We start from the raw sequence: 25,837 nt of genomic DNA on the forward strand, positions 1-25,837 counted from the left end.
GGATAAACCAGTCATGGTCATGGCAACTGTTTGACGGTTCTGATTTTACAAAGCGAAATAGTTCTTCAATTTGATCTGTATGTTTTCATTTATTTCGTTAAAGGCATATGAAGCCATTCGGAAAGTATATTCAAGGAGTAACAAAAGTCATAATAAAAGAGGTATGAAGCAACTTTAACAGAGTCCGGATGCCACCGCATCGGGTTAATTGATTCGCCCGGGCACGCCTCCTCGGCCGAGTCACCGCAAATTGTGCACGTAATTTACAATCAAAGGATCATCGATGCTGGTGGGCACGATTTCGACGGAATGCACCACCGGCTGCAAGTGGAAGTCGCTGTCGATGTGCGTGAAGCTGGCTAGCTGGAGGTCCAGGTCGTCGTGGCTGCCATCCACCAGCACGTACTCGGCCTCCGGCTCCACGAGGGCCAGCTCCACGGCCGCATTGTTGTCGCCGGGCACCTGCGGCTGCTCGGCAATGGAGACCGTGGCGTTGGAACTGTCCTGGGCGGAGGTTACGACCACATTCGGCTGCGGGGAGTCCACTCCGCCCGGGGTGGCATCGATGGCAAACAGTTTGGTGGTGGTCGTCGGAGGAGTGCTGCCCTCTGCGGCTGAACTTTCAGGGGTGACCTCCTCCTCCTGCTCCTTTGGCTGCTCAGTTGTGGTTGGCTCGGCATCGGCCTTGTTCTCCTCCGCCTCCTCCTCGTCCCGCTCCTCCAGCTGCCGCTCGTTTTCATGAAGTCGCTTGGGCGATGTACTGAGGAGCAGCAGCTTCCCGGACTTCTCTGGGACCACGGCGCCATCCTCCTCCAAAGTGCCCGGGGCGGGATCAATCAGTATGCTGGCCTCCTCATCGCGACTCAAAGCAGGACCCGCCAGAGTGGCGGACTCCTCGGTGGTGACATCCCCCTCCCCCTCCCGATCCACAAAAACCACACTAGTGGTGGTTTCCGGACTCACCGCATCCCCCTCGGGACGGATAACAGCCGCCTGGACCAAAGCCAGGCAGAGAAGTGCGCAACCGAGTCCTGTCCACATGTTCGCTGGTCAATTTGTTGACGATTTGATGCCAGTCCATTCCAGGCGGGCGTATTTATACCAGTGGTTCCCACCCATTCGGGAGCTGTCATAATTTCAGCCCTGAGCATTTAATTTGACGCGAAACTTCCGCAAGCGGCCCGAACCGGAAATGTAATTCCCCCGGTTTGTGGGTGTGAGTGTCTGTCGGAGGGCGTTGTGCGAGTCTGCGGTGGCATTGAAGGAGGCCAAAAAGGCCTGGGTCGTTACACCTTAAGCCCCACAGCCCCCATTGACCGCAACGATGGCCAGAGTGCCAACCCCAAAAAGTCACTTTACATTTTCGCCTTTACCTCCGCCACACATACTAGATCGCTTACAGCAGAGGTCAAAGAAATAGTGTCAATGGGGTTTGTTATTTGGACGCAGAAACAGATAGTTCTTAACTATCAGGAATTGCCCCGAATGCTGATAAGCCATCTGAAAGTATGCAATGAAATAAGCCTTTCTCTTGGAGCCCTAAGATATTTCTGAACATCATAAAGTACAGATGGAAAATTAAACACCAGACAATTTAAAAAAAAAAACAATAATGTTTGTGACCCATTAATTTGACAGTCCGAATTTCCTACTGAATCGTGTGGGAAAAGACTCTTTAAAGATTGTTCGCTCCTAAAATATTATATTATACATATTTTCTTTTCCCAATAACCATTGATTAAGCATTTTGTAACATCCATAACTATTAATTTGGCTACAATTATAAGCTCCGCCTGTGGGTTGGTGCGTATCTGTGTGTGAGCTTGTGTAGTTTTGTCGGTTTAACTTTGTGATGAGCAAAGTTAGTGGCTTGACCGTGCCAGCTGTTGGACATGCTGGTCACGTTCTTCGGGTGACTTTGTTTTCGTCTTAAATAGGAAATGATAAAATTGAAAATAAATTCATACAAGCACACATACCCACAGGAAACAAATGTGTCTTGGGGGCAACAACAATCGCAACAGGCTACAAGTTCATTGATTGCCTGCTGACCCAGAGAAATATTTGCAGGCATAAAATGCACAACAGTTGGTGAAGGGTTAACTTGGAGTAATTGCATTTGAGCGTGGTATAATTGGATTCCTGTGGCTTCTTGACAAAGTAAGCTCAACATAATGGACATCTTTTATTTTTAATATTCTTCTGAAATTTTGACTATTTCATTTGAAATGATATTCTTTTGTTGCATGGAGAAGCCTCCCCGTGTGAAATAAAAATACGAAAATGCTTTGATTAATGGTATAGTATTTATATATATAAGTTTATTATCGAAGATTCAACACTACTTACGTTAAAAATATTGTACGTCTTATGCTTTGTTATTTTCTTATTGATTTTTGTCATTACTTGTATTATTTTTGTTGTTCTTCTTTTTGTGTCGTTTTGTCTATATCGAAATTTCTAATTTCATAAAATGAGTATGTGTCGTGTTATATGTAGATATAAATGTATAATAATTGCATATGATCGATGGCTTGTACATGAAGAGTGGGGAGAAATTGCGAAATGGCCTGGATATACTCGTATCTTTTAGGTAACTATATGATTTTATGTTTATTTTAGTTTGGAGCCTAGTCCACGATCGATATCGATGCCACAGAGCGGGCATCTAGATATGTGTGCTTCGTTTAGATCAGTGGTCGGCACACACATACCATCACAAGTTTGCCTTGCATTAGTGTGAGTGTAACAAACACGAAGTTTGCGCGCGGCGTGCTGAAGCGAGACGTTTCTCTGCTTTGCATTGAGATCCTCTGCCGCAGCAACAAAAAAGCGAGCCGAAGTTGAGAAAAAAATGACCCGAAGACCCATGCCGAAGTCACACGAACATGTACGTTATACGTGAGCGAGCAGAGGATGGGCAGAACACTTCCCTATGCTCACTAGATAGGCCGCTGCCGACCACTGGTTTAGATACAAGATTCAAGATACAATTAGTTAAGTACAATTATGATAATTATTGTTCAACGTTTATATGCAAATGTTGTGGAGTTCATAGAATTAGATTTCGTTTTTTCGACTTGTCTTTAGATGGTAACCTGTGTAAATGACACACGTATAAAATGAATTTACGTCTACTTACAAGGTAAATAAAGTTGTTCTGTTTTGTCTTACATGTCTTTATTTTCTGTTTTTGGTTTGTGCTTCGTATTTTTTCAAAAATCTACTCTTGTTTTTCGGCTTTTATCTTCCAGCTAAACCTATCCAACTAATCCATTTCCATAGCCATCAGGAAGCGCGAAATGCTCACTCGTCTACCACTATCTAATCCATTCTTTGCTAAATTAACTAAGCCGTATTTTTGGTAGGACTTACATTAATAAATGTTAATATTTTAGGCAAAACAGAACGAATTTCATTTTGAATCATAACTTTTCGTGGTCAGCTTTTAGGCTGATCCACAAATTGGTTAAATCTTGATTAAATCCTGGTTAATTGACTGAGTTAACAAAACATTGCACTTAGATAAATGTCTTTAAGTCGTCCAAAGGTGTTAAGTAGCTAGGAAGAAGAAAGATAAGACTAAGAGTCTAAGAAATAATAGTATTAATACTCTTTCGAAAAACAATACAGCTTTGGACAGCCTAATAAATAAAGTGTTTTGCGTGATACGGAAATCCACGTCCATTGTACCCAAAACATCAACAATTATCAGCTTTTCCCTCCGGGTCAACCTCGTCCTAGGCAATATTATGAACTTTGGCCGACAGGCAGTTGTGCACCACAAAAACAACCGGCTTGGGACAGCACTCCATGTCCAGTTCCTGGAAAGGTAACATTAGATTTATGCATTTTGGGGAGCATTTCTCAGGGACTCACAATCTCTCCGTCATCGCCAAAGTCCAGGTACAACATCCTGGTTCCATCATCCGCGGAGCCCTTTAGCTTGTCGAAGGCGAACTGCCACAGCTGCGTCTTGGAGGTGGCCACCGTCGGAGTGGTTGGAGCGAATCCGCCGCAATCGTACAGAAAGAAGCCACGATTTATGTGCACAACCAATTGACACTGCCGGCCCTGGAAGAGGCAGCGGAAGGAGAACTCCCTCTGGTAGTTGACCGCCTGGTGGGAGCCCTGAACGAGGGATCTGGCCCAGGCGGCCATGTCCCGATGCGTCTCCGAGCGCAGCCAGTAGACGAGCACCCCGCGGGCGGTGCCGCAGCGGACGCAGAACACCGTGGTCTGCTGGCCCTGCCAAAGGATACATTTCTTAAAATATTTGCCTTACATCGGGCCGATTCTCTACTTACATTCAGGGAGGAGTTGTTGCCGGCTCCCGCCAGACGCGTCGTGGCCAGGGCATAGATCTCCAGGGGACGACTCCAAGCCTCCACCGACCACGGAGCACTCTCGTAGATCCGAAACTCACGCTCCGTAACCGCCACGAATATGGGCAGCCACTTGTCGCTCTCGTCCGAGCTCTCCGAACTGGAACGACCGCTGGGCTGTGGATCAGAGTGCATATCTTGTTTAGAACATGATTCCTTTTAATTAATGAACCACTATTATTATTTGTACAACGATACTTGTGGATCGTTAAAATAAGAAGATGATTTAATCTTTGTGTTAATCGATTTAGAAGGTAGAGGTTTTATCATCTGATTTTTTAAGGACACCTACATTTCTGTTTTTTTTGATAATATGTTAAAGAACTTTGAGTAGCCGAGTGCGCACTACAATATTTCCCAAACACGGTATATTTAACAAAACTTTCAAAGTCTTAGGATATTTGCAAAGGTGGCGGACTATACGCATTTCTGATTTGGTTATTAATACGATTAAATTTAAACAAGAGTGGAATTCATGAGATTCTTTTGTTTTATCTGTTTTAATGGGTTACATTAAAGTTAAGGGTTACTAAAGTATAAAGATAATTGAAAATTTCAAACTTGTAGTGTTTTGATTCAAAATAATTTGTTAAAAAAATATAACATCTATAGTTGGGGATTTGGGTCAACTTACACTTACCAGCTCGCCGGCCACGCCGCTGTTCGAGGTGCCGCTGCCCCCGCTGGCCGCTCCACCCCCGGCGCTCCCGGAACTCCCGCCGCCACCGCCGCTCATCCGCTTGCTCAGCCAGCCGATGTGCTTCAGCTCGCCGATGAGGTTGGTCAGCGCCCGATTGGCCTCGGCCAGAGCCCGCTGCGTGCTGCTGCCCATCGCCGAGTGGAGGGCATTGAACCAGACCAAGGCCTCCGCCGAGTCCGCCGCTCGCAGGATGCAGGAGTGCACTCCGTCCGGCGAGTGCAGCTCGAAGCACCGGTTCTCTGGGGATTAGGATATAAGATCAACTTTAAGTGTAACATATCACTTATCACGGGGTAAAGTTCAAAACAATCATGATGGAGTCTGTTAACAAAGGAACATTTTAAATAATTGAAACTTTATTAAATAAAATGCAAAGGATAAAATTATATTAATATTTTATACGACTTAAAATAGCATTGACATATTTCGGAATCGAATAACATACCCGGGTCGATGTACTTGAGATTCCTGGCCAGATGCGTCAGCTGCAGCGGGATGTATCGCGTATCCGCCCGGGGTGTCGTCTTCGGGGCGGGCGGAGAGGTGGGGACGCCCGGTCCCAGCGGACAGAGGAAGGCCCGCTGGAGTTCCCAGCCCACTTCCGAGATGATGCTGGCCTTCCGAAAGTAGGGCGTCACTTCGCGTAGGAATTTAACTGCAAACACACAGGAGGAAACCAACCGGGGATATAAACATCAGAGCAAATCAAACGACGGCGCATGAATATGGATGCGGAGGGATGTGGGGCACAGTGTCATCAGCAAAGCACTCGCAAATGCAGCACTCACAGCATTCAATCAGCCGGAGTTAGAGCCTTCTTCGTTAAAGCCGATGTGGCTGTTGCTGCGGCAGTCTTGGCAAACGCTGCGGCATAAATTCATTAGAGTTTCCGCTCCATTTTTATTCGATTTGCACACCCAAAGTCCCTCGACTGGCGTCGAACTCCTGCGCACAGTGGGCCCGGGGTAGTGAAAAAGGAATAAGATATTTTGTTCTTACCCTACAGGGGTAGCACCAAACTTTTATTGATGTGTCTTTTCCAAGTACTAGTAATATTACGTAAGGATACATTTTATATTAGCATGGTACTTTAAGTACTTTTCTGCCATCTCTTGGATTTCGTCTCTTTAAAAATTCAGTTAATCCGAAATAGGGAAAAAAAAACAAGATAGTGCCATAAATTACTCTGGGTTAGAGCGAGACAGCAGTATTCTCCAAAGTAGAATAAGATAGCAAAATGCAAGATGGCGAACAGATTTAATAGAAATGATAGAATTAATAATGAATTTCATCAAAATCATCTATCAATCATCAAATCATTTCTCTGGGCAGTAAATACTTAAAAATACAATCATGTTTTGAAAAATTCTAGTTAATTTTGAATTAATATTTTTAAATTTGTTTATTGATTTCAGGCAAACCACTGTGCAACTACTATGCAAATTGAGCCGACGATGCCAGGTGCTCTGCTCTGAGGGAAAGGGGCATTCTGCAAGTCTCGTATATCTAACTGGTAAGTCCCATACCATTCCCGGCCGGGGCCCAGCCCACTTGATATGCTCAGAATTCCGCCCACAACATTTGCACAATTTCCGTTTGCTGTTGCCGCTGTCGTAGCTTTTGCCTTTGCTCTGGCTGCTTCTGCCTCTGATTCTGTTGTTGCTGCTGTTGATGTTGTCGTTTGCCGTTCGAGTGATTTGGAAATTCAATTTTCACACTTAATGCCATCGGCCGACGGTTGGCGGCGGTTTGTCCGACTCAATTCGTGTGTTTAGCCCAACTAATTAGAGCAGACGGCCACGCGGCGGAGGGGTGATGCGACGGTGGGGTGCCACCCACTTGCTAATTGCTTGGCATTTACCGTGCTCTGGAAGGTGGAAGCCGCCAGGGCACTCCAGCTGGCCAAACGCCACTCCCACTGGAGTTCGCAAACATTTGCATTCACAAATATGCAACCGACGACAAACAAACGGCCAAACAAGCGGAGCAACTAAAAATAAAAATGTTGCATAGCGGCAGGCGCAAAGTGTGATGAGACTTTCGGGGGAAAAAAGGGGTTTTCGGGCGGTCCTGGATTTTCGGAGTGGCCTGCAGAGCAAACTGAACTAAGCCAAAAACGACAAACGAGGAACGCAACTGGCGGCGGCAAAAGTGTAGATGCAACAGCAGAAACAACAATAACAACGGTAATAAGTTGTGCAAATTTTTGCATTTAAGTGTAAATAAAGTTGCCGCTCCATGAGAGTGTGTGTTTGTGCTAAAAAACCATTCGAGAAAAACAAACAAGTTATGGAAAAGTTGGCTAAAACCACCGCAGGCCACAATTGTTAGCTGCTTAAGTATGAATATTTTGCGCTTACATTTTTCAAATAAATATGGTATTACAAACAATCCACTAAGGATTAAAGTCAAGGATTTGCTTAGTGCTCCTGGCATGTGGGTTAAATCAATAGAGCCAGAAACAGCGAGCAAGGCAATTTAATATAAGCCTCTACTGTTTGCGCAAAATTCTCTTGAAAATTAATTTATTTGTTGGACGTGCTCGTTCAATCATTGTAAGCTTTTAGGCAAAGTTTACCATTTCACTTAATATCCTGGAACCCGTTTTATGCATCCTGTTGTATGCAGCTGCAGACTCTAACCTCTTATCTTATTGCAAAAAATTAAGCTTCCCAGAAACCATAATCATTTTACAAATTTTAATTTTAATATTAAACCAGTCTTGGTTCCCCAATGACGCTGGTAATCCTCTTAAGCTTGAGTAATGCTAAAGTTAAAGTATTCATTTTATTTAAGCCCCTTGCATTTGCTCTACCTGGCCGTCTGAGATCATCTTCACGATAATAATATTGCTCAAAACGCATTCATTTGACTCGGCTCTCTCGTGGCTTTCAGGTCCCCACATTACCCCACTTAATTCACAGGCGGCCAAAAACTTTTTACACCTTTGCCGACAAAAGGAAATCCTGAAAATCCGGCAGTGCTGCCACCCCAGAGCATAAATCAAAGGGGCAAGCCGTATAGTGGGCGTGGCCGGTCGGAATATGATATCAACAGCAGGCGGCATTCGGAATTCGGCAAATCGTGCGTTAAAACAAACTTTGCGCAAAACTTTTGCGAGTAAAATCTCACGCGTCCTGGGGAGGAAGTGGGCAGGTTGGTTAAGTAGGGGCCACTTGGGTGGATGGGTGGATGGGTGGATGGGCGGACAGTGGGCTGATGGTGGATCCGGCGGGTCCGCAAATGTGTGCCAAGCTGTAAAAACCATTGCTAATGGACTTCTGGGAGGCGAGCAAAGCCAACTGTCGTCGCCTCCGTCGCCATCTCGGGAATCTGTCGCTGACATTTGGCAGTCGGAGCTGGAATCCAGTTGCAGATCCCCGCTCGAAGCCCGCTCCTCCGGCTTATTTAAATTACAATGAGACGGCTGCCTGCGCGCAAATACTTTGGGCCAAAGTTGGGCGCACAGCGGCCAGCGGAGCTTGGCAAACAACTTGGCCAACTTGTAAATTGAAGTTCGAATCAAGAGCTCGGCCGAAGTCAGTGGGCGGAATTGGGGCAGGATGGTGCTGAGCTGTTAAGCATGTCGCCGCCCATTCATGGCTAAAGGCTTTTGAAATTGTGATTACATTTGCGCCACTTTGCGTGCCTATAGATCTGGGCCACTTTAATTTAATGAACACACCGTTGAAATTATGAAAACGACCGCAAACCAAAAGCCGAAAATCAAAATGCTCACTCAATAACAAAACAGGCAGGGGAGGCAAGTTTCTGGGGCTTTGGTGCGGGCTAAATTGGCTAATTGATTGGATTGGCTTATTGAGAGGATTGTGGGTTTTACAAACAAGTAAATATGTAAATGTGAAGGGGCTTAGATAAAACAAATGGTACGGGGGCTATGAGCTTTGATATCTAACAAACTCAAGAAGCCATATGTGGTTAAATAAATTCGAACAACGAGTTAGTAATTGGTTATTTCAGTGTCGAAAATGGTCTGAACTTGGAGCTTACACATAACCTTGCATTTTACAAATTGTACAAAATTAGCGAAATAATAAAAAATGCAACCTATAGGTCTACTGCATAAATACCTTGGGTATTAAAATCTCGTTTGAATGTTATTAAAGGTGTCTAAATGTATGCATTAAATTAAGGCATTTAGAAACCTATGATGACATTTAAAAGTTACTTCAAGCCCTTGTGAAATGATTCTTTAATACATCTCATGATAAGGTCTCTCTTAAGGTAGTTTTAAAATTTCTTTGATGGAAAGTAGGAGCATAAATTCCTCGTTAGATAAAATGTAATAGTTGTAAATTGTTATAAACGCCTTGGAGTTTAAAAATTTAATAGCAGTGCATGGGAAATTCTCCGAAAATAGTTTTGCCACTGTAATTGGCTCGCAGTAATATATTTTGGCCCAGAAAGGCGGCAAAAATGGATCACCAGCAGCTCAACATGGACATGTGCTGGCCCAAAATTAAATGCGAGTCAGACTCTTGGAGTCAAAAGATATTGTGGGGCCCTGGGCTGCGTGGCATGCGAGGCACGTTGACGACGATGACGTGAGTCTTGGAGGGCTAAGCCCGAGATGGAACTGAAGTTTGCGGGAGGGGCTGCCAGGCTGTTGATATTAAAGCGACATTAACATTGAGCTTGATGGCTGCTTTGATGGGCCACGATACGTTTTTAAATGCGCGAATATTGTCAGTTGTCCCATACATTCAGATTCGGATTCGGATTCGCACTGTGCATCTGGGATCGAGTGAGTTATCATAACCCCAGGCGACGGCAGCGGCAACGGCGACCTTGCGACCGTTACTGAATTCTGATGGCAGAATCGGTGGCATAGTGCGCATAAATAGCGGGGCACCCACAGCAGCCGGCACAAACCGTTAGCACTCGTCCACCATTCAACATGAAGAGCCAACCCATCCTGATCCTGGCCATGTGCCTCCTGGCCCTCTCCTCCGTTTCCGGCATGCCGCAGCGTCGGGCGAAGAGTCAACGCCAAGTGGAGTACTCCTCCACCCCGTATCCGGCAGCTGGATTCCGCCCCAGGATCGCCTTCAATCTGCCCGGCGAAGTGCAGCCCAAGCTCGAGACGGAACCACTGACCACCACCACCACCAGCACCACAATTCCCAGCGAAGTGCAGACCCTGGAGAACACCGAGCCATTGAGCACCACCGAGCAGCAGCAACTGGAAACGGAAACGCAGACCGAAACGGAAGCGGACTTGGAGGTGTCCGTCCGCACGCCCGCCAACACCTACGGAGCCCCCGGAGAGCAGGATCCCCTGGAGGCCGACACCGTGGAGGTGGTGGCCCAGGAGCCAGCCCGTGACTTTCAGCCACCCTCGCTGGAGGCCGTCGAGGACTTTGCCGCCGATGGCGCTGATGCTGCTGGCAGCGAGCAGCCTGTTGCTGATGTCCCTGCCCTGGGCGAAGCGGAAGCCGAGGACAATGAGCCGGAGGTTGGGGTCAAGGCCGCCGCCCCAGCAGGAACCTACGGACCACCCGCCACCACCTACGGCGCACCCGAGCTGAGCGAGCCCGAGAACGAGTTGGACCTGGAGGAGTCGCAGGTGGAGCTGGTGGAGGAGGCGGCGGCAGAGGAGGCACTGACCAACGAGCTGGCCAGCGGACGCCTCATCCTGCTGCCCCTGGGCGCCAGGGGAACGCAGTTCGGCCGCCTCATCCTGGCCGTGGAGCAGCCACGTCAGCGCTTGAGGAGCGAACGCCTGAGGAGGATCTAAGGACTCACTTATCTATCTGAAAATGGGGATTATTCCACGAAAATATACGTACTTAATTCAACATAAGCCTTTCTGGATTTATTACTTATACTTTTATTGGAAAATATGTCTATCTTTTCATTGGCTCAGGTTTCGCGATATATGTCTGTAGGTGTCTTAAGTGAAACATACAAATCACGAGGTGCTTTAAAACTCAGAAGTTAAATGAGTTAATTAGAAAAAAAATTCTCCTTTATTGACTGCATGTTTTAGACACCTAAACCTGATTGTAAGGTTATTATAAAGATAGCCAGATAAATTTTTAAAGACAAAGATGCTTTTTGGATTTTTTAAATTGTATGTAAGTGTTTTTAAACTCTTACAAACTTTAGCTTAAAATGTAACTTCCAATCAATAATTTGTCCTTGATCTTCTATAGACTAGCCAAATACTACCTGTCGTAAACGCAATATAATTAAAGCGATTGTTCAGTCGAAGCAGCTGGTGACCAGGAAATGTGTGTGTCAAGGAAATGGAATTGGCTGTGTCGGAGTGGATTCCCCGATCCGACTGAAGCCTTTTCCCATCATTTCGCAGAGGAAGTTGTTTCAGCAAAATTGTCGAGCACGGTTCATTGCATTGTTTATGCCAAATGGTTTGGCTTGTGATTGGGTCACGCCCACAGGATGCACAAGTGGGCGTGCCGGGGACTGGGATTGCCCCGCTTTGTGGGCGATGTGTGTGCGCAAGGACATCCCACCCATACATCGCCTAATTGATGCTTACTATTGTTTATTGTGTTTTGAACGAGGAGCCGAGCAAAGCGAAGCAAAACACAACTGAATGGAGATGAACCCGAAACGACGCTCCAACTTGCCCGGCCATTTTGATTAGGCATTGTCCTCTCTGTGTGTCTGTGATTATGATTACGATGATGATGTGCTGGTGTGATTATGCACTTGGGTTGTTATTAGATCAGGCCTGGCAATGGTACATCCATTTTTAAAGTGCCGGGTCGATGGTTTCGGGCCAGGATATTTGCCTATGCAGTGTGTTCTTGCAAATAACTTGTATTCAGTGAACCGTTGAAGAGATACGATTTAAGGGAATGAAAACTATTGGGGAGTTTGTAGTGCCTATGGAGGGTCGATTGGATTTAGTAGTTGGTGAAGAGAGATGCCCTTTATCAGTTGTTTATTCAGGTGTAAGAGCTTTCTTTAGTTAAATAAAAATCCATTTCAAGCTCTTGTATAATAAAAACAAATACATCTTAACAGGACTCAGATTAAAATATATGTAGTTCCAAGACAGTCGAAATGATGCCAGCTTGGCTTCCCGAACGACCCTGCAGACAGCTTAGCAAACCTTGATAATTATTTTCGTCCTCTATCTATAGAACACCGCTCTCATCACCTATAACCCTTGCTTTATTTACGTCTGCCAGCTACTCAGACAGTTGAGAATGCAGTGCGTAGCAGGCCATCCCAACACCCCATCTTCCCAGCATCCCAGCATCCCAACAACCCAACCTTCCGCAACCTGAATCATTTTCGCTTTTTGCCACTCGACAACACTGGGCGGGTGCACCACCCACCAGAAGCGACTATGTATTTTTGGGCCATTTGATCAAATGGAAAGAAAACTTTTCTCATTACTCATTGCCAAGCCGGGGCAAACAAACCAGGCAACGAACCAGCCATCCAACCAGCCAACCAACCATCCGACCAACCAACTAACGGCAGTCAACAGCTAACAGTCAACATGAAGCGGTGGCCCAAAGGGGACTCCTGCCAGGGAGGGCTGGGTCTGGATCTGGATGCTGGATGCTGGGGATTTATAACAGGACCCAGCTGCAACAGTGGCAATAGCAGTCGCAGTGGCTGCGGCAGTAACTCGCATGTTTTGCTGAGTAATCCCACGTATGTATTTGCACTAAAACCCTCTGTTCCGCCCTTCCCACTCGCTACTCCACCACGCCACCATGGGACGGATGCCACAACAACGGGACAAAAAGAATCCCCACTGTCGGTCAATTAATCACGGTTGAACAAGTTTGTAAAAGATTATCTGTGCAGCTTTGGGGGCGGGGAGGAGGGAATCAAAGACACAATTTATCACAAAAACAAGCAGCAGATAAAAAATGTTTCAAATTTATTGTTGCTAAGAGGGATCTGAATTTTGAGATGGATTTTAGTTCATAGTGGGGAGTGCGATTAAAACTTTGGTTGTTCATCGAATTTAGATGTTCATGTTGTGAGCGCAGTGTTGGAAAGGAGATACAATACTGTCAAATGGTATAGACAACGTTTAAGCATCGAATGTTAAAGACACAAGCTAATATGTCATTATAGAGCTGCTGGTTCTGTATTTTTGGATAATCCAACACTTATCCCACCCACTGTGCCCAACTGTTCGCGACGGTACTCATAGTTTACTTGTTAGTTTGACTCGCGTTTTTTAAGCTCTCCTCTTTTTCGGCACTCCACCTTTCCCATTCCGTGTGTGCGAAATGTTTTACGCAAATAACAATTTGACATCCTGGCCAGGAGGGCAACAAATGTATCATCGGTGTGTACTCACCCTCCAGATCCACCACTCGACCGGACCGCTTGAGGGCCCTCACCGCCTCGTCGTGGGTGGCGTCCCGCAGCTCCTCCCCGTTCACCGTCAGGATGGCGTCGCCCACGTAGAGTCCTTTGGCCTGGTCGGCGGCCATGCCTCGGAAGATCTTCGAGATGAGGATGGGCATCCGGTTCTCGCGCCCGCCCTTGATGGAGATGCCCAGGCCGTTGTTGTCCGACTTGATGATCCGCACATGCCGCTTCTGGTTGGCCACATGGTCAGGTACGTCGCACATATCCATGCCGCCCCCGTCGCCGGCATTGTTGTTGTTGTTCAGGCAGAGGTCGCCGTTGTCGTTGCCCCCGGAGCCATCTAGCTCCGTGTCCTGGATATTCATCCCCTGGAGCGAGGCGGAACTGGGCAGGCTGCCGTTCTGGCCAGCTCCGCCAGACCCACCTCCTCCGGCGCCACCGCCTCCTCCGCCACTGTGATTGCTCCTGGGGGAAAGATAGAGGATTAAATGCAAACAGTTATGAGAATTTTTAGGGTATATTAATTTCATACTTAAGACTGTTATGAATGAAATACTCGTAAAACTAGACCTAGTTGGATTTATCAACTTTGTAAAATAAATGTACACCAGTATATTTTAAGTACTTTGGGGCCAAAAGTGCAAACAAATTGTAAAATTCCGTGTTGGATTGTATAAAAGGATAATACTATTGTGCAAAATATGTATCTTTAAAACTAGAAAACTTTATTTTAGGATTAAGGCGTTGCACAATGCTATAGTTTCCTTACAAATTATTCATTCGACCCGTATGCCTGTAAGAATTTAGCCCAAAACAATCGTTTCTTCTATTTCTAGCCTTGTCAACTTATTAGTTGCGTTGGAATAATTGTAGAAATAGGGCAGAGAAACAAACAAATGTTTGGTTGAAGTCTTTGCCACCTAGATTTGAATTAACTTTTCATTAAAGACAAGTGAGCGACAAATTCTCAAGCCATTCAAAAAAATGTATTTTTAACAATTTTAAAATCTAGTAACCATAAGAACAGGCTTTAATAAAACACAGTTGTAGACTGACAAAAACATTCCGTTTTATCTCAGGTCTAAAGACCTTAAATTTATATAAACTCACCCCAAGGTTCCGTTCAGGGTGGTAGATTGTCCATCGTTGGATGGCTGCGCCGCCTCACAGGATTCGTCCAGGCTGACGGCCAGGAAGTCCGTTTCCAGTGTGACGAGGACGCGGTACCAGGCGCCTCGCACCCTCGTCTCCATGTTGCCGCACCGCAGCCCGGAGGGGGAGGGGGAGTGCTGCTGCGGAATGGGCTGCTGGGCCGCCGGCGGGGTCCTCCCCAGACTGGAGGATTCCACCATGATTCCCTCTGACTTCGATTTCGCGGTGCTGATATGGTACTCTACATGATAGTCGCCAGCAAGGGCTGAAAGGACGAAAGTACTTCATTTTATTTTTGGCATTCACTTTGTTTTGAATAATAAGAGATAGTAATAAAAGATTAATGGTGTTTGCATCCGTTTAAAATTACGCAGCAATAAAATCACTCCGTGCTTACTTTAAAATTTATTAATTCACAGCGCCTGATAAAACAGAGGCTTAGCCTAATTTATTGTTATTTGAGCAATAATTAACAATGTGACAGCTGAACGGATGCTAAGTCATATAACACTAATTGTGGAGATAAGCGAATCATTTTTAGAGTGGTCACTTGCAGTGAATGCAGTGGAAATGAGCCTGTTGCAGGAGAGAAATACTTTTGGCCAGGTTAGCCATTAAGATAATATCACAATTTGGCTGCCAACGATTTGCAATGGAGTCTCAATGGAATATGCAGTTAGACATGCAGATGACAGGAGCGGGGCGGAAAGCACTGACAATAAGCGGATATCAAATTAAATGTCCGGCATGCGGATGACACACGGAGGCAGAAATGCGTAGCGGAAGAGAGGGCATTTGTCATTGTTTTGCCAGTCCAGGATTTATTGCATTCCCGACAAGTCAAGAAGCAGTGCTGACTGGCGGAGGGTCGGAGGGGCGGAGGTGGCGACACCCGGGCGGGAATGCAAAAAGCCGAGGCATTTGGGGCGCACATCCTTCCATTTCCGGCCACATCCTTCCACACACACATCCTTACACATCCTTCCACATCCTCGGCAACAGTTCTCCGCTCGGAGCTCCGCAATTACGCATCTTGTCGCCGCCGCGGGACTTTTTCCTATGATTTTCTATCTGACAAGTTGCCACTCTCCGAGGAGCAGGACTCCAGCCAGAGATGCCATCGTGAACGGGCATGCGAATCCCTCCGCTCCAATTCGATTTCGTGCTCACGCTCTCAACCGGAAAAGGACTGCTCCAGTCAGACACATCCTGCTTCTGTGACTGTGATTGCGTCTGTGTGAGTGCCGTTTGTATGTACATTTCCGCTACGATTCAGCAGGAAGTAATTTTGCCGCTGCCTCGGCTTTAGCTGCTGCTGCTGCCGCTTCTTCCTATGCCGCTGCCGTCACCAAGTCTGTTTACTTTGCAATTTATTGTGCAACATTTGTAATTATTATTGCAATGCCGCAGCTCAAGGCCCCCCGAAGACTTGGCGAAAATGTATAAAAAACTTTTCCAAGTGTGTGACTGCTTGAGACGAAGGACGAAGGCTCTGCAACGTTGTCATCAACACGCTCATAATTGTAAGTAAACACACCCAAACACACTCAAGGCGCACAGATGTGAGTATGTATTCTCATTTAAGGGCAAGGAACGAGGGCCGCCTTGTGAGTCTGGAAAAGTTTGTCAAACGGGCTAGGGTAAACATGGAACTTCTGCTTAATCAATAGGATAACCTATTGAATGTCTGAGACGTTTCCTTGATTTATTCCGGTGATACTTGCAACTTTACTTTGTAGAATGTTTGTAAATCGGTGTATGTTACAGTTAAATTATTAAAAAGTTGTATTGCAAAAATTAAATTGAGAAAAATCATTAAATCGTATTACATAAAACATGTAACTGGCCTACTGTTTGCAATAATCATTTTCCTCGCTAATTGTGCGCTCATATTTGCTAAGGCCTTGGACCATAAAACATGAATTTACCGCTGGTATTAAATATATTTGTGTGTATATTGTATTATATAATATGTATAGGTTACGCATACATAAAAAAGCACGATACCATCAATATCATCTCACTTATTAAATATCAGGAGAAAATCAGTGCTTTTATATACTTTAAAATGCATTCCTTAATTTTATTCTGTCATAATAAAACTTTACGAGATGTTTAATACGGTGTTCATTGTATTCAAATGAAATGAAAACAAGCTATTAAAAATGTGATAGCCAAATAGAATCTTAATAATATTCGAAAAATTCCCCAAATTATTCCCACGGTTCTACTGCTTTTATTTTCATTAAATAAATTATTCCAAAAATTCTCATTGTTTACTGATCCCGAAATAAATTGAACAAAAACTGTGGCCAATTGTGTTTCATTGTGCTCAACTTGTTTCCAGGCCCCCAAAAAGATATATAAATGAGAAATAAATATTTGATATATTGCTAGTAACTTAGCAGTGAAGGCTTGGTAAAAAACGCACAATCGCAGAAAGCTCGGCTAGAATAAATGGGAAATGTTGGTAGCGCCCGCTGACTTGGCCCAAGGAGATTTGGCCTGTTTGTGGGGATGTGTGTCACGCCCCCTCCGGAACACCCCGCCAATTGGAGCGCCGCCCCTTGACCCCCCTCCCCCTGCTACGTCATCGCCTAATAAGCGCCGGACGTCGGTTGTCGCCAGCGTTTCTGCCGTTTTTCATGCGGCGCTTTGGCTAATTTAATGCCGGGCGGTCATAAATTATGCGCCCAAAAGTAGGCAGCGCGAAAATCGGGCAAAAAATGGCACACAAATGCTGGGAAGTGGCAGCAGCTGCTGCACCCATACATATGCCCACTCACACACACATTCACATGGAAGTTGCATTCAACTCGAACAGAATTTTTTCGCGCTTTCGTGTAATAACTTTTTTTGGCGTCGCTTTAAGGCTCGCCCTTTTTGTCCGATTTTTCCGCTTTGTTTTTTGTGCCAATTTTTTTAATGCAAACTTGGTGATGGGCGAAAAGGAGGTCCTTTGTATCGATATATAAAGCGGTGGCAGCGGCAGCAGCAGTAGCCGCCCAATGCGAAATTGCCATAAATACGTAAAGCGTTTTTCCTTCGAGTCGCCCCCCTTCCCTCCCCTCGCCGGTCGGAAATATATTACCCTGCGTGTGTGTGTGCGAATTGCGTAAGTGTGGGTCTTGTGGCGGCGCCATCAAAAAGTCATAAAATCATAATTTGTAAACGAGAATTTATTTCGAAAAATATTTATGGCTGGCTCCGCTTCTTTTTGCTGCCGCAGAAGCTCCACGGAATTTGCGCTATTTGCTCCGCCCTGCGTCTGTGTGGGTGCGTATCTGTGTGTGCAAATGTTGCTTCATTAGAGCGAGTGGCAACAACTGGCGCCCTCGCCTTTACCCTCGCCCTCGCATTGTTTCCCCACATTAATTTAATCCGCAACCTTTTCCCGCCGCCCTGCATTTAATTCCCTTTATCTGAACCTGAACCGCCCAGGATCCTGCATTTTAATGGAAATGTATGCACAAATGCTGCGCCAGTTGATGGCGGAAAAGTCTCTTATGGGTTTAATGGAATCTTGATCGTTATCGGGGAAATTGACAACGATATATTGCGGATGGATGGCGGTGAAGGAAGGCCACGCCGAATTCTCGTTTAAAATGCGGAACGATTTTTTATTGCATACTTCGGGGCTGCTGGGGAATAGAGGTAGACGCATAAAAAGCCCAGGTGAAAATCGTTTAATGTTAATGGGAAAATCAATTTCGAGGCATTGTGTTTGAAGGAGTGAAGAATTTTTTGAGAAGGTATTTTACTTATTTTAGGAATATTTTTTCTTTCAAGCAATATATTTGCAGAAAATACAAGTTCACCTTCAGGAAAAGAAAAGGTCCTTTAATGGGTATTTAACTTTATTTAAGCCAATTCATCGTCGTAAGCCAAGTCCCCTTTTCCGCCACACTCGTTTTTTTCTCATTTGGCCCCACATCCGGCTTAGCTTCGATTAAGGTAGAACCCCACCGGGAACACATGTCTTGACGCTTGGCCTTGACACCGCCCTGAGCCCTCGGCCCACATTGCGCCCACCCCCGACCTCTCGACCTCCCGACCTCCAACCCCCTCGACCCCTTCAACCGCCTGGCCGCTGATGCCATCGAAGCCTCTTAATCATTCTTAACAAAGCCGCCACACGTTGGGGCTGGCATTAAGCTCTCGGCCCGCTCAACTGGTGGAAATCGATACGCACTTACGTACGTATATTCCGGAATATCTACATATAAATTGCGCACTAATGATCTTTAAATACACATAATACCCAGAACATGCCGCACACAAAGGGCAGAAAAGGGAGGGGACTCCGGGGATGCTGTTCAAGCCCAGTCGGTTTAGTCATTTAGTTGCCCGACTCTTTTCAGTTGTTAGTTATTTTTGTAATGCGAGAACTCAACCGAAAGTAAAATAACCTTATGAGGTTATTAGAGCGGCATTTACACTTTGCCACTTGATGAAGGGCGTTTATATAGGTTAAAGTTTTACAAGGGAGGTCCTGCTTTTATCAAGTTTCAACCACAAATATTGAAATAAATGGAGGATTAAAGATTGGTTTGTATGTTATAACAAGAAACCAGCTACTAAATTTACATTATCGCCCATAACCTTTAAAGTAAATCTATATTATTCCACAATATTTAAAAGTTCGTACATGGTGTTTGCTTTTAAGCCCCAAATCCACGACTATTTTTAGCATTTTACTATCACCTATTTGGGTCCTAGTGTAAACGCGGCTTTCACAGTAGGCTTGGCCCTGCCGTCGGTATTCCAGTATGCCATTCATGTGCCCCGTCGTGTGTGTGGGATTCCGATAGATAGATTTTTCATGTGTTTACCGCAAAGCCGCCGCTGCGACCGATAAAAGCCAAAACAAACCTCTGAGATTTGCTTATTAGCACACCCGCCCACTCGTCCCGCCCTCCCCCTCACCTCGTCCAGTGACACAGCATAACCTGGCTCTATCGACAAATTATTCAGCATTGATTAATTATGAAAATGCGTTTATATTGATTGTCGAGTGTGGGCTCGGGAGGCCTGTGTGTATGGGGTTGCGTGTGTATCGGATGGCGGGGTGTGGGTGTTTCGGCCACAATTCTGGTGTTTGCCCAATTCCAATCCCAGAACCACTTGCATGCTTATGTATATTAGTTGACATTCTGCGGCGTCCTGGGTAAAAACAATTGCCGAGAACTGGTCGGCATGACTTTGCTCTTGGGGACGTGGTGCTCAAAATATGTACAGTATATTTGCAGATTAAGAGAAGGTCATTTTAAAAGAATATTAAATATATGTGAGACACCTTATTGTGTTTGTTTTTTTAATATACCAATAAAAGAGAGTATATAATTTATCCCAATGCAGAATATGAAAATCTGAAAAGTTTTGTTTTTATCAGGAAAAGTTTATAAAACGCTTGGTTTCTATTAAACTTGAAAGATCAAATATTGTAATTAATACTAGAGATAGCTCATACTAGAGAGCTCATCTCATATTACATTGGGACCGTTTCTTTCTTGCTTAACGAAAATCAGTCCCTATTATCGTATACGTAATTTTCAATCCATCTTACTTTTTTGATTGACTGTTAGACGGTGCTTAGCATTTCGCAAAATGATTATTTTTCGATTAAAAAAAGATAATTCTGTGTGTTTTAAAAAAATCTGTTCGAAAAGTATTAGGAATTAGTATGAAAATAACTCTGTAAATAACAATACCCAATTACCAAGTCAATCACAGCTATCTCTGTGAAACCCCATTAAATTCAAGTCATGACACACAGCCCAATTATATTTTCAGAGCCCGGGGCACGTCGGCAATGGAACCCAAAGATTTCTAGCAGTGCAGCCCGACCCGGGGATTATTATGTATTGCCGTTGGCAAACACTCACCGCCCCAATGCAAGCATGTAAATGAGACGTTCGGCTTGCAGGGATCTCAGGTGAGTGGGGTTGGGCGCAAGGTGTGCGGAGTGTCTGTAATCACTGAAGGCGGCTAACAGCAGGTGGCCAGAGACAAAAGTCAAACGGAAGACGGAAGGGGTTGGGGAAATGAGGGATTGGGGATGGGGATGGGAGGGCTTACGTTGCTTTTCTCCACTTATTAATTGCCAGTGTCTTGGCATAATTTCCACTCATTTGTCTGTTGAATGCAAGTGGCTGAAGCATTGTGCTCCGAGTGTGGAATCTCCTCACGTACGGAAAGAAATGGCAGCGGAGTGAGCCCTTCCGACACTGCCTTCCCCGGCAGCACAGAGCAAAATTTCTAAATCAAAGTTTGTTTTATGAAACCGATCCAAACAGTGTACGATAAAAGCAAATGAAAAATTGTAGGTTGTGATTTTCATTCCACAAAAAAAGAGGAAACATCTATCGCAGTTAGCATGGGGTTTTCTTCTAACATGATAAAAAAGTGTTAGCATGGGTCGTGATTGTATTAATGCATTATTTTACATTTTAGATAAATGTAATGAAATAATATATGAACTGATAGCCACTTTGTTTGTTGTTGTAAAATCACAATTTAATTAATTTAAACTAATTTGTGTTTTGCATCGATACAGCGCTCAATCTACCTACAAGTATTATCCAGGGACCGAAAATATTAATTATTTGTGAGTTTTATTTTGAAAAGACTACTGTGATTCTTACTTATATATGTCAAAAATGCCACTATTTTTACTCTTATTCACGAGGGCTGTATAAATTACCCAACTTATTCTTGAAATGTATCTTAAAATCAGCCAAATTGGAAAATGAAACACCAAAATATCTTAGTAGGTAATTTAAAACAAACATCACAATTATTGTATATTTACGGTCTTTGGTATTTTCAAAAATTTCTTACAAAAGTTTTCAATTGCTAAAACAGAGTTCTTTTAGTCTAAACCAAATACCTTTGTTTCAAACGAATTGTACATTTCCTACTGGGTATTTTGGCTCAGTGTGCCTTTGCATGAAATGCAAAATGTGATGATGCAGCTTCATTAAGTGCAATTTAAGTGCGATATTTTCTCGACGGCGCCGTCGCCTCAGTCGCTTCGGTGAGCTGTTGAAAGGCGCGATGGATGACAAAAGGTAACGGAAACAAATGGAACAAGAGCCGGCCAAGAAAGGAGCTGAGCAGCTGGGGATTCGGGGGATTGGGAACTGGAGGTTGGAGGTTGGAGGTTGGAGGCAGGAGGACCAAGTGGAAATGCTCTAATGCACGTAATTGCACGTCGCTCTGATTAAGTTAGCGCAATTTGGTTTCTTTCTCTGGGAGAGCCGGCAGCAGAATGTTAAGCCAGAAAGCGGATTACACTTTTCTAGGAACGTATTTCTTCGCTGAATATGAAAGTGATCTGGGGAAGAGCGCACATTTAAGGCGGCACCGGTCATAATTAGGTCGTGTTTTGCAGGGATAACCTCATAAATACACGTATGTATGTCTACGAGCTTTTGGGGAATATATCTGTAATCCAATTTGTACGCCTTGTTGAAAACTTCCCATGAGTGGGATGTGGGTATGTAAACATGTACTTATCAATGCTGTTAAAAAGTAAATTCATAATTTCAGATCGGTTTGTAAATGGTTTGTACTGTATTATAATGTGTTCGGAAAGGGCAAAGCGAATACCTTTATGACATGTACTGAGTGTGCTTAAGAATGCCTAAGTTCTGATCGAAAACGTGCTCACCAGACTCTTGCTACCTTCTGAAGCAATGCGACTTTTAAGGTTTCTCTTAGTGGTTTTATTATCATGGGTCTTATAACTGCAGTAAGCTTGATTAGCATAAGACAATTTCTTAACTCAGCTGTATAACTAAACCAAATGTATTTCAATTTAGAACCCGAATACAGATATGCAAATAAAATTCGAAAACTTTGAGATTGCCTTGGTTTCGGTTTGCGCCCCCGCCTGCAATGGTAACACTTTAAGCCGCACTCAAGATGATGAAAATTGGGCTTCGTGGCAGGCACTACCCTAATCCCCTCGTAATAATAATCCCCCGAAGCCCACCCACTCTTTCAAAGCAAAGGAAAAAGCGAAAGGGAAAGGGCAAAGGGCAACTGGCAAACGGCAACAAAAAATGATAGTGGAGGTTATCTGTCAACACATATCGGCGAATGCATGTCAATTACCGCTTAAATGCTTAGCACAAAAAGCCGGCAAAAGGTGCGGAGTGGGGGGGGAGTGGGCGGTGGAGGGGGTGGGGGATGTGTGGGCGGTGCGGCGATGATGATGATGATGAATGCCGATAGTAAACGGAATTAACTTTCACGCAGCATAACGGCAAACGACTTGAATGAAAGAAAAAGCTTACGCCGTCGCAGACTCGAAGCTTTCCGGCAAAGCGCGCGTAGTAAATGTGCGGGTGGAGCGAGGGGGGGGGATAGGGGGAGGGGTGGGATTGGTTTGGGCCAGCATGCGTGGGTGGGCACCTTTCGCAACAATAAAATACACACATCAGCAAAGATTAATAGAAATACACCTAAAATAAACGAATTAAGAGTCAAGAGAACCCACCTTTCGATCGTATTGTAGTCTACTTGGCCAAAAGCAATTAATGCACAGAAACTCGAATCGGCGCCTGCGCACGAGCACACACCTACACCTACACTCACTCGCACACACACTCCCCCAGACGTCTGCTGCTGTGTGTGCGTGTGTATTAAGGATTTTTTGCTTTCAACTTATTTTGATTTTATTGCACTACTTGGCAGCTCCCTTTAACAGCACGAAAACTTGGTCGGTGGATATGCAAACATGTCAGGAATTAGCGATTAACAAATGGCTTTAATACTGGTTGGCCAATTAGCTCTTCGGTTTTTGTCTGGCGCTTTTCATTATTATTGTTTGTTCGGCGACGGCGGCGGTGGAAAGCCGTTGAAAAAGCGCGCAGCTGAAATTGTTGGCGTTAGAAAGTTGCGATGGGGAGAGCCCACAGAAGTGCCAAAATATCCACTATGTTTCACTGCAAGGCGCACATCGTCTGTGTTATTTTATCCCGGCGATTTATCGGATATCGCTGTGTTTTCCCCAATATTTTTATGGCAACCGGAACCGAAAGCAGCGCGGGTGAGATTCAGAATCAAAAAAGTAAATGCTCGCGGGGGCTTAAATAGACTCGGCTCTCCCCAAAGCTCGCTCCCAAAGTCAGCTTGAATGCTCTCTCCCCGCTGTTAGATTTCTGTTAACCGATTGGGGTGTTCAAATAGAAGACGAAATAGGGTTAAATTGATAGCAAGAGCGGTTTGAGTCGGGTCTAAGTCAGTAAGGCAGTTCCATGAACTGTTGTACTATAATCACAGCACGGACACAAACCGTGATCACCGAACTAACACTTGGGCGGCTGGATTCGAATAACCGGTTAAGAGAAGTATAACAGCTCGCGAGAGAGCAGCGTGTTGCGTGAAACCGCTTCCAAGCCCAAAAATGTTGCCAGCCAATCAGCTGTTCTGGAAAAAGGTGGTGGAAAATCTCTCTGTTAAGCAGCCACTGTTATTGTTATTAAAAGTAATTATGAGTAGGTAATAGACTTTTGAAACCATTGGATTCTGTCTTTTAAATATACCTACTTTTTTAATGTTAGAAACAAAATGATATCAAGATTAAATAGTTTACAAATGTAAGTCGTGACTGTACTGTTATTTGTGGCACCACTCACAACATTGCCATGTCGATAAGAAAATGTTGCAACAGGGTTACCAGATCAAACGAAAAAGATGCAAGAGCTAGAGGTGCCGTTTTTTTTTAAATTATATAAGGGTATTTTGGCAAACTATTAACGAAAAATGAAATTAAAAATTGTTTGCTTATAAATAATAATTTTTCCATTTTTTAAAATTCCTCGTAAACGGCTGTCCTCATATTACATAATCATAGCTTTCAACCCCCTCAAACCATGTAATCCATTTTTCTAACAAAAATCAGAGAGACAGTCGAGTGCCTCAGATGCCAGTTAATCCTTTAATCAACTTCAAAATAAATATACGTTCGCGTGGAAGCGAAAAACATAGGTTATTACATATTTATCTACTTTACAATTTTACCTCTTACACTTTTCACTTTTCTTAATGAATCGTCTGTGAGACAACCCATACTCCCTTAACCAACTGGTAAATAGTTATATCTTCGATTAGAGGCGAAGAAACATCGAAGTTTATATATGTATCCACATATTTAAATTTTACGTTTTACGCTTCTATCTACTGAAAGTGCCGTTATTGATTAAGTCGCATATATAAGGGTCTAATAGTCCGATATAAGCAATTAGTATTGTGCTAGGTATTGACAAGCGAAATAAAATAAATTTATTTTGAAATAAAATCTTTAGAAATGTGGGTGCAACAAAATTGTTAAAGTGGGCTAAAATTTTTGCTGATTCTCTAGAATCTGGAAACTTCAATTTAAATTAAAACGGATGTACTGCACTAATCGTCGGGCTATCCACCTCCTACCCCGCATTTATCTAAACTAATTAAATTAAACATTTTGAAAGATTTCAGTCAAATCAAATCCAATACCAAACCCAGCCTCAATTCAATCTTTTTTTTTGTAAAGGTTGTCTTAATTTTAAGAATAAAACTTTAAGAATTTATAAAATATCGCATTTAAAAACCGAATCTCGATTTTTGGGGCGATTTTAAAAAAGAAGATATTTTAATGAATTTACATCAAACTGTACTAATTGTTTATAATGGTACAAAATAACCTACAACAAGTAAGTTGATTGACTTCAAGTGAATTTTAATAACTAAATTACTAAACTTAAAAATCAGTTAGCATAGAAAAAAAAACTAAAAATAACCTGCAATTTCAACATTTTTTGAATGTTTAAAATTATATTGTTTAAATTTGTGAAAGATAACCTAAAATAATTGACTTGAAATTACTTTGAATAATTCAATTTTAATTATTTGTATGCATTCGGAGTTAGATAACATTTTTGGAAACGTAAATCTTATTTTACTAGTTTACTTGTTTAACTTAAACAAATGTAGATCAAATAACAATATTATTAACCTCTTTACCAACAACAGGCCCAACTCTAAAGGTATTACTCAGAATATAGTTGCTTTAATACATTTTATGATAATATGTGATCAATTCAAATTAAATCAAAGCCCGAAATATTGAAAATAAAATCTTTTATGTAACAAAATTATCCATATTTTTTCTTGCACTTAAATTATTACTATGAAATTGCATATATATAGCAATACCTATAAGATTCTAATACAAATTTCCAGGCTTCCTTATAAACATGTTTATGTAATTATTATTAATTCC

The 25,837-nt window shown here is 43.6% G+C and overlaps 3 protein-coding genes across 4 annotated transcripts; 1 reads left to right on the forward strand and 2 right to left on the reverse strand.

Moving 5' to 3' along the window:
* Positions 1-75: 75 nt before the first annotated feature.
* LOC108015880 (uncharacterized) lies at positions 76-1,106 on the reverse strand. Its single transcript, XM_017082448.4, has one exon. The coding sequence runs from the start codon at positions 1,039-1,041 to the stop codon at positions 241-243; it is 801 nt and encodes a 266-aa protein (XP_016937937.4). The 5' UTR covers positions 1,042-1,106; the 3' UTR covers positions 76-240.
* Positions 1,107-3,158: 2,052 nt separating this feature from the next.
* On the reverse strand, positions 3,159-23,632 carry Syn1 (Syntrophin-like 1). Of its 2 annotated transcripts, none has more exons than XM_036815187.3 (8): positions 23,072-23,632; positions 14,527-14,833; positions 13,403-13,881; positions 5,531-5,740; positions 5,026-5,324; positions 4,308-4,502; positions 3,880-4,248; positions 3,159-3,824 (listed from the first exon to the last, which is right to left on the reverse strand). In XM_036815187.3, the coding sequence occupies exons 2-8, from the start codon at positions 14,766-14,768 to the stop codon at positions 3,741-3,743; spliced, it is 1,878 nt and encodes a 625-aa protein (XP_036671082.2). In that variant the 5' UTR covers positions 14,769-14,833; positions 23,072-23,632; the 3' UTR covers positions 3,159-3,740. The 2 variants fall into 2 exon arrangements, with proteins under 2 accessions (XP_036671082.2, XP_036671081.2); XM_036815186.3 differs by having other exon boundaries at positions 5,020-5,324.
* Positions 9,846-10,899, forward strand: LOC108015883 (opacity-associated protein OapA). The gene has a single exon (XM_017082451.4). The coding sequence runs from the start codon at positions 10,004-10,006 to the stop codon at positions 10,841-10,843; it is 840 nt and encodes a 279-aa protein (XP_016937940.4). The 5' UTR covers positions 9,846-10,003; the 3' UTR covers positions 10,844-10,899.
* Positions 23,633-25,837: the final 2,205 nt, after the last annotated feature.

This window comes from Drosophila suzukii, chromosome 3 (assembly GCF_043229965.1).
Source record: "Drosophila suzukii chromosome 3, CBGP_Dsuzu_IsoJpt1.0, whole genome shotgun sequence".
Taxonomy (NCBI): Eukaryota; Metazoa; Arthropoda; class Insecta; order Diptera; family Drosophilidae; genus Drosophila; species Drosophila suzukii.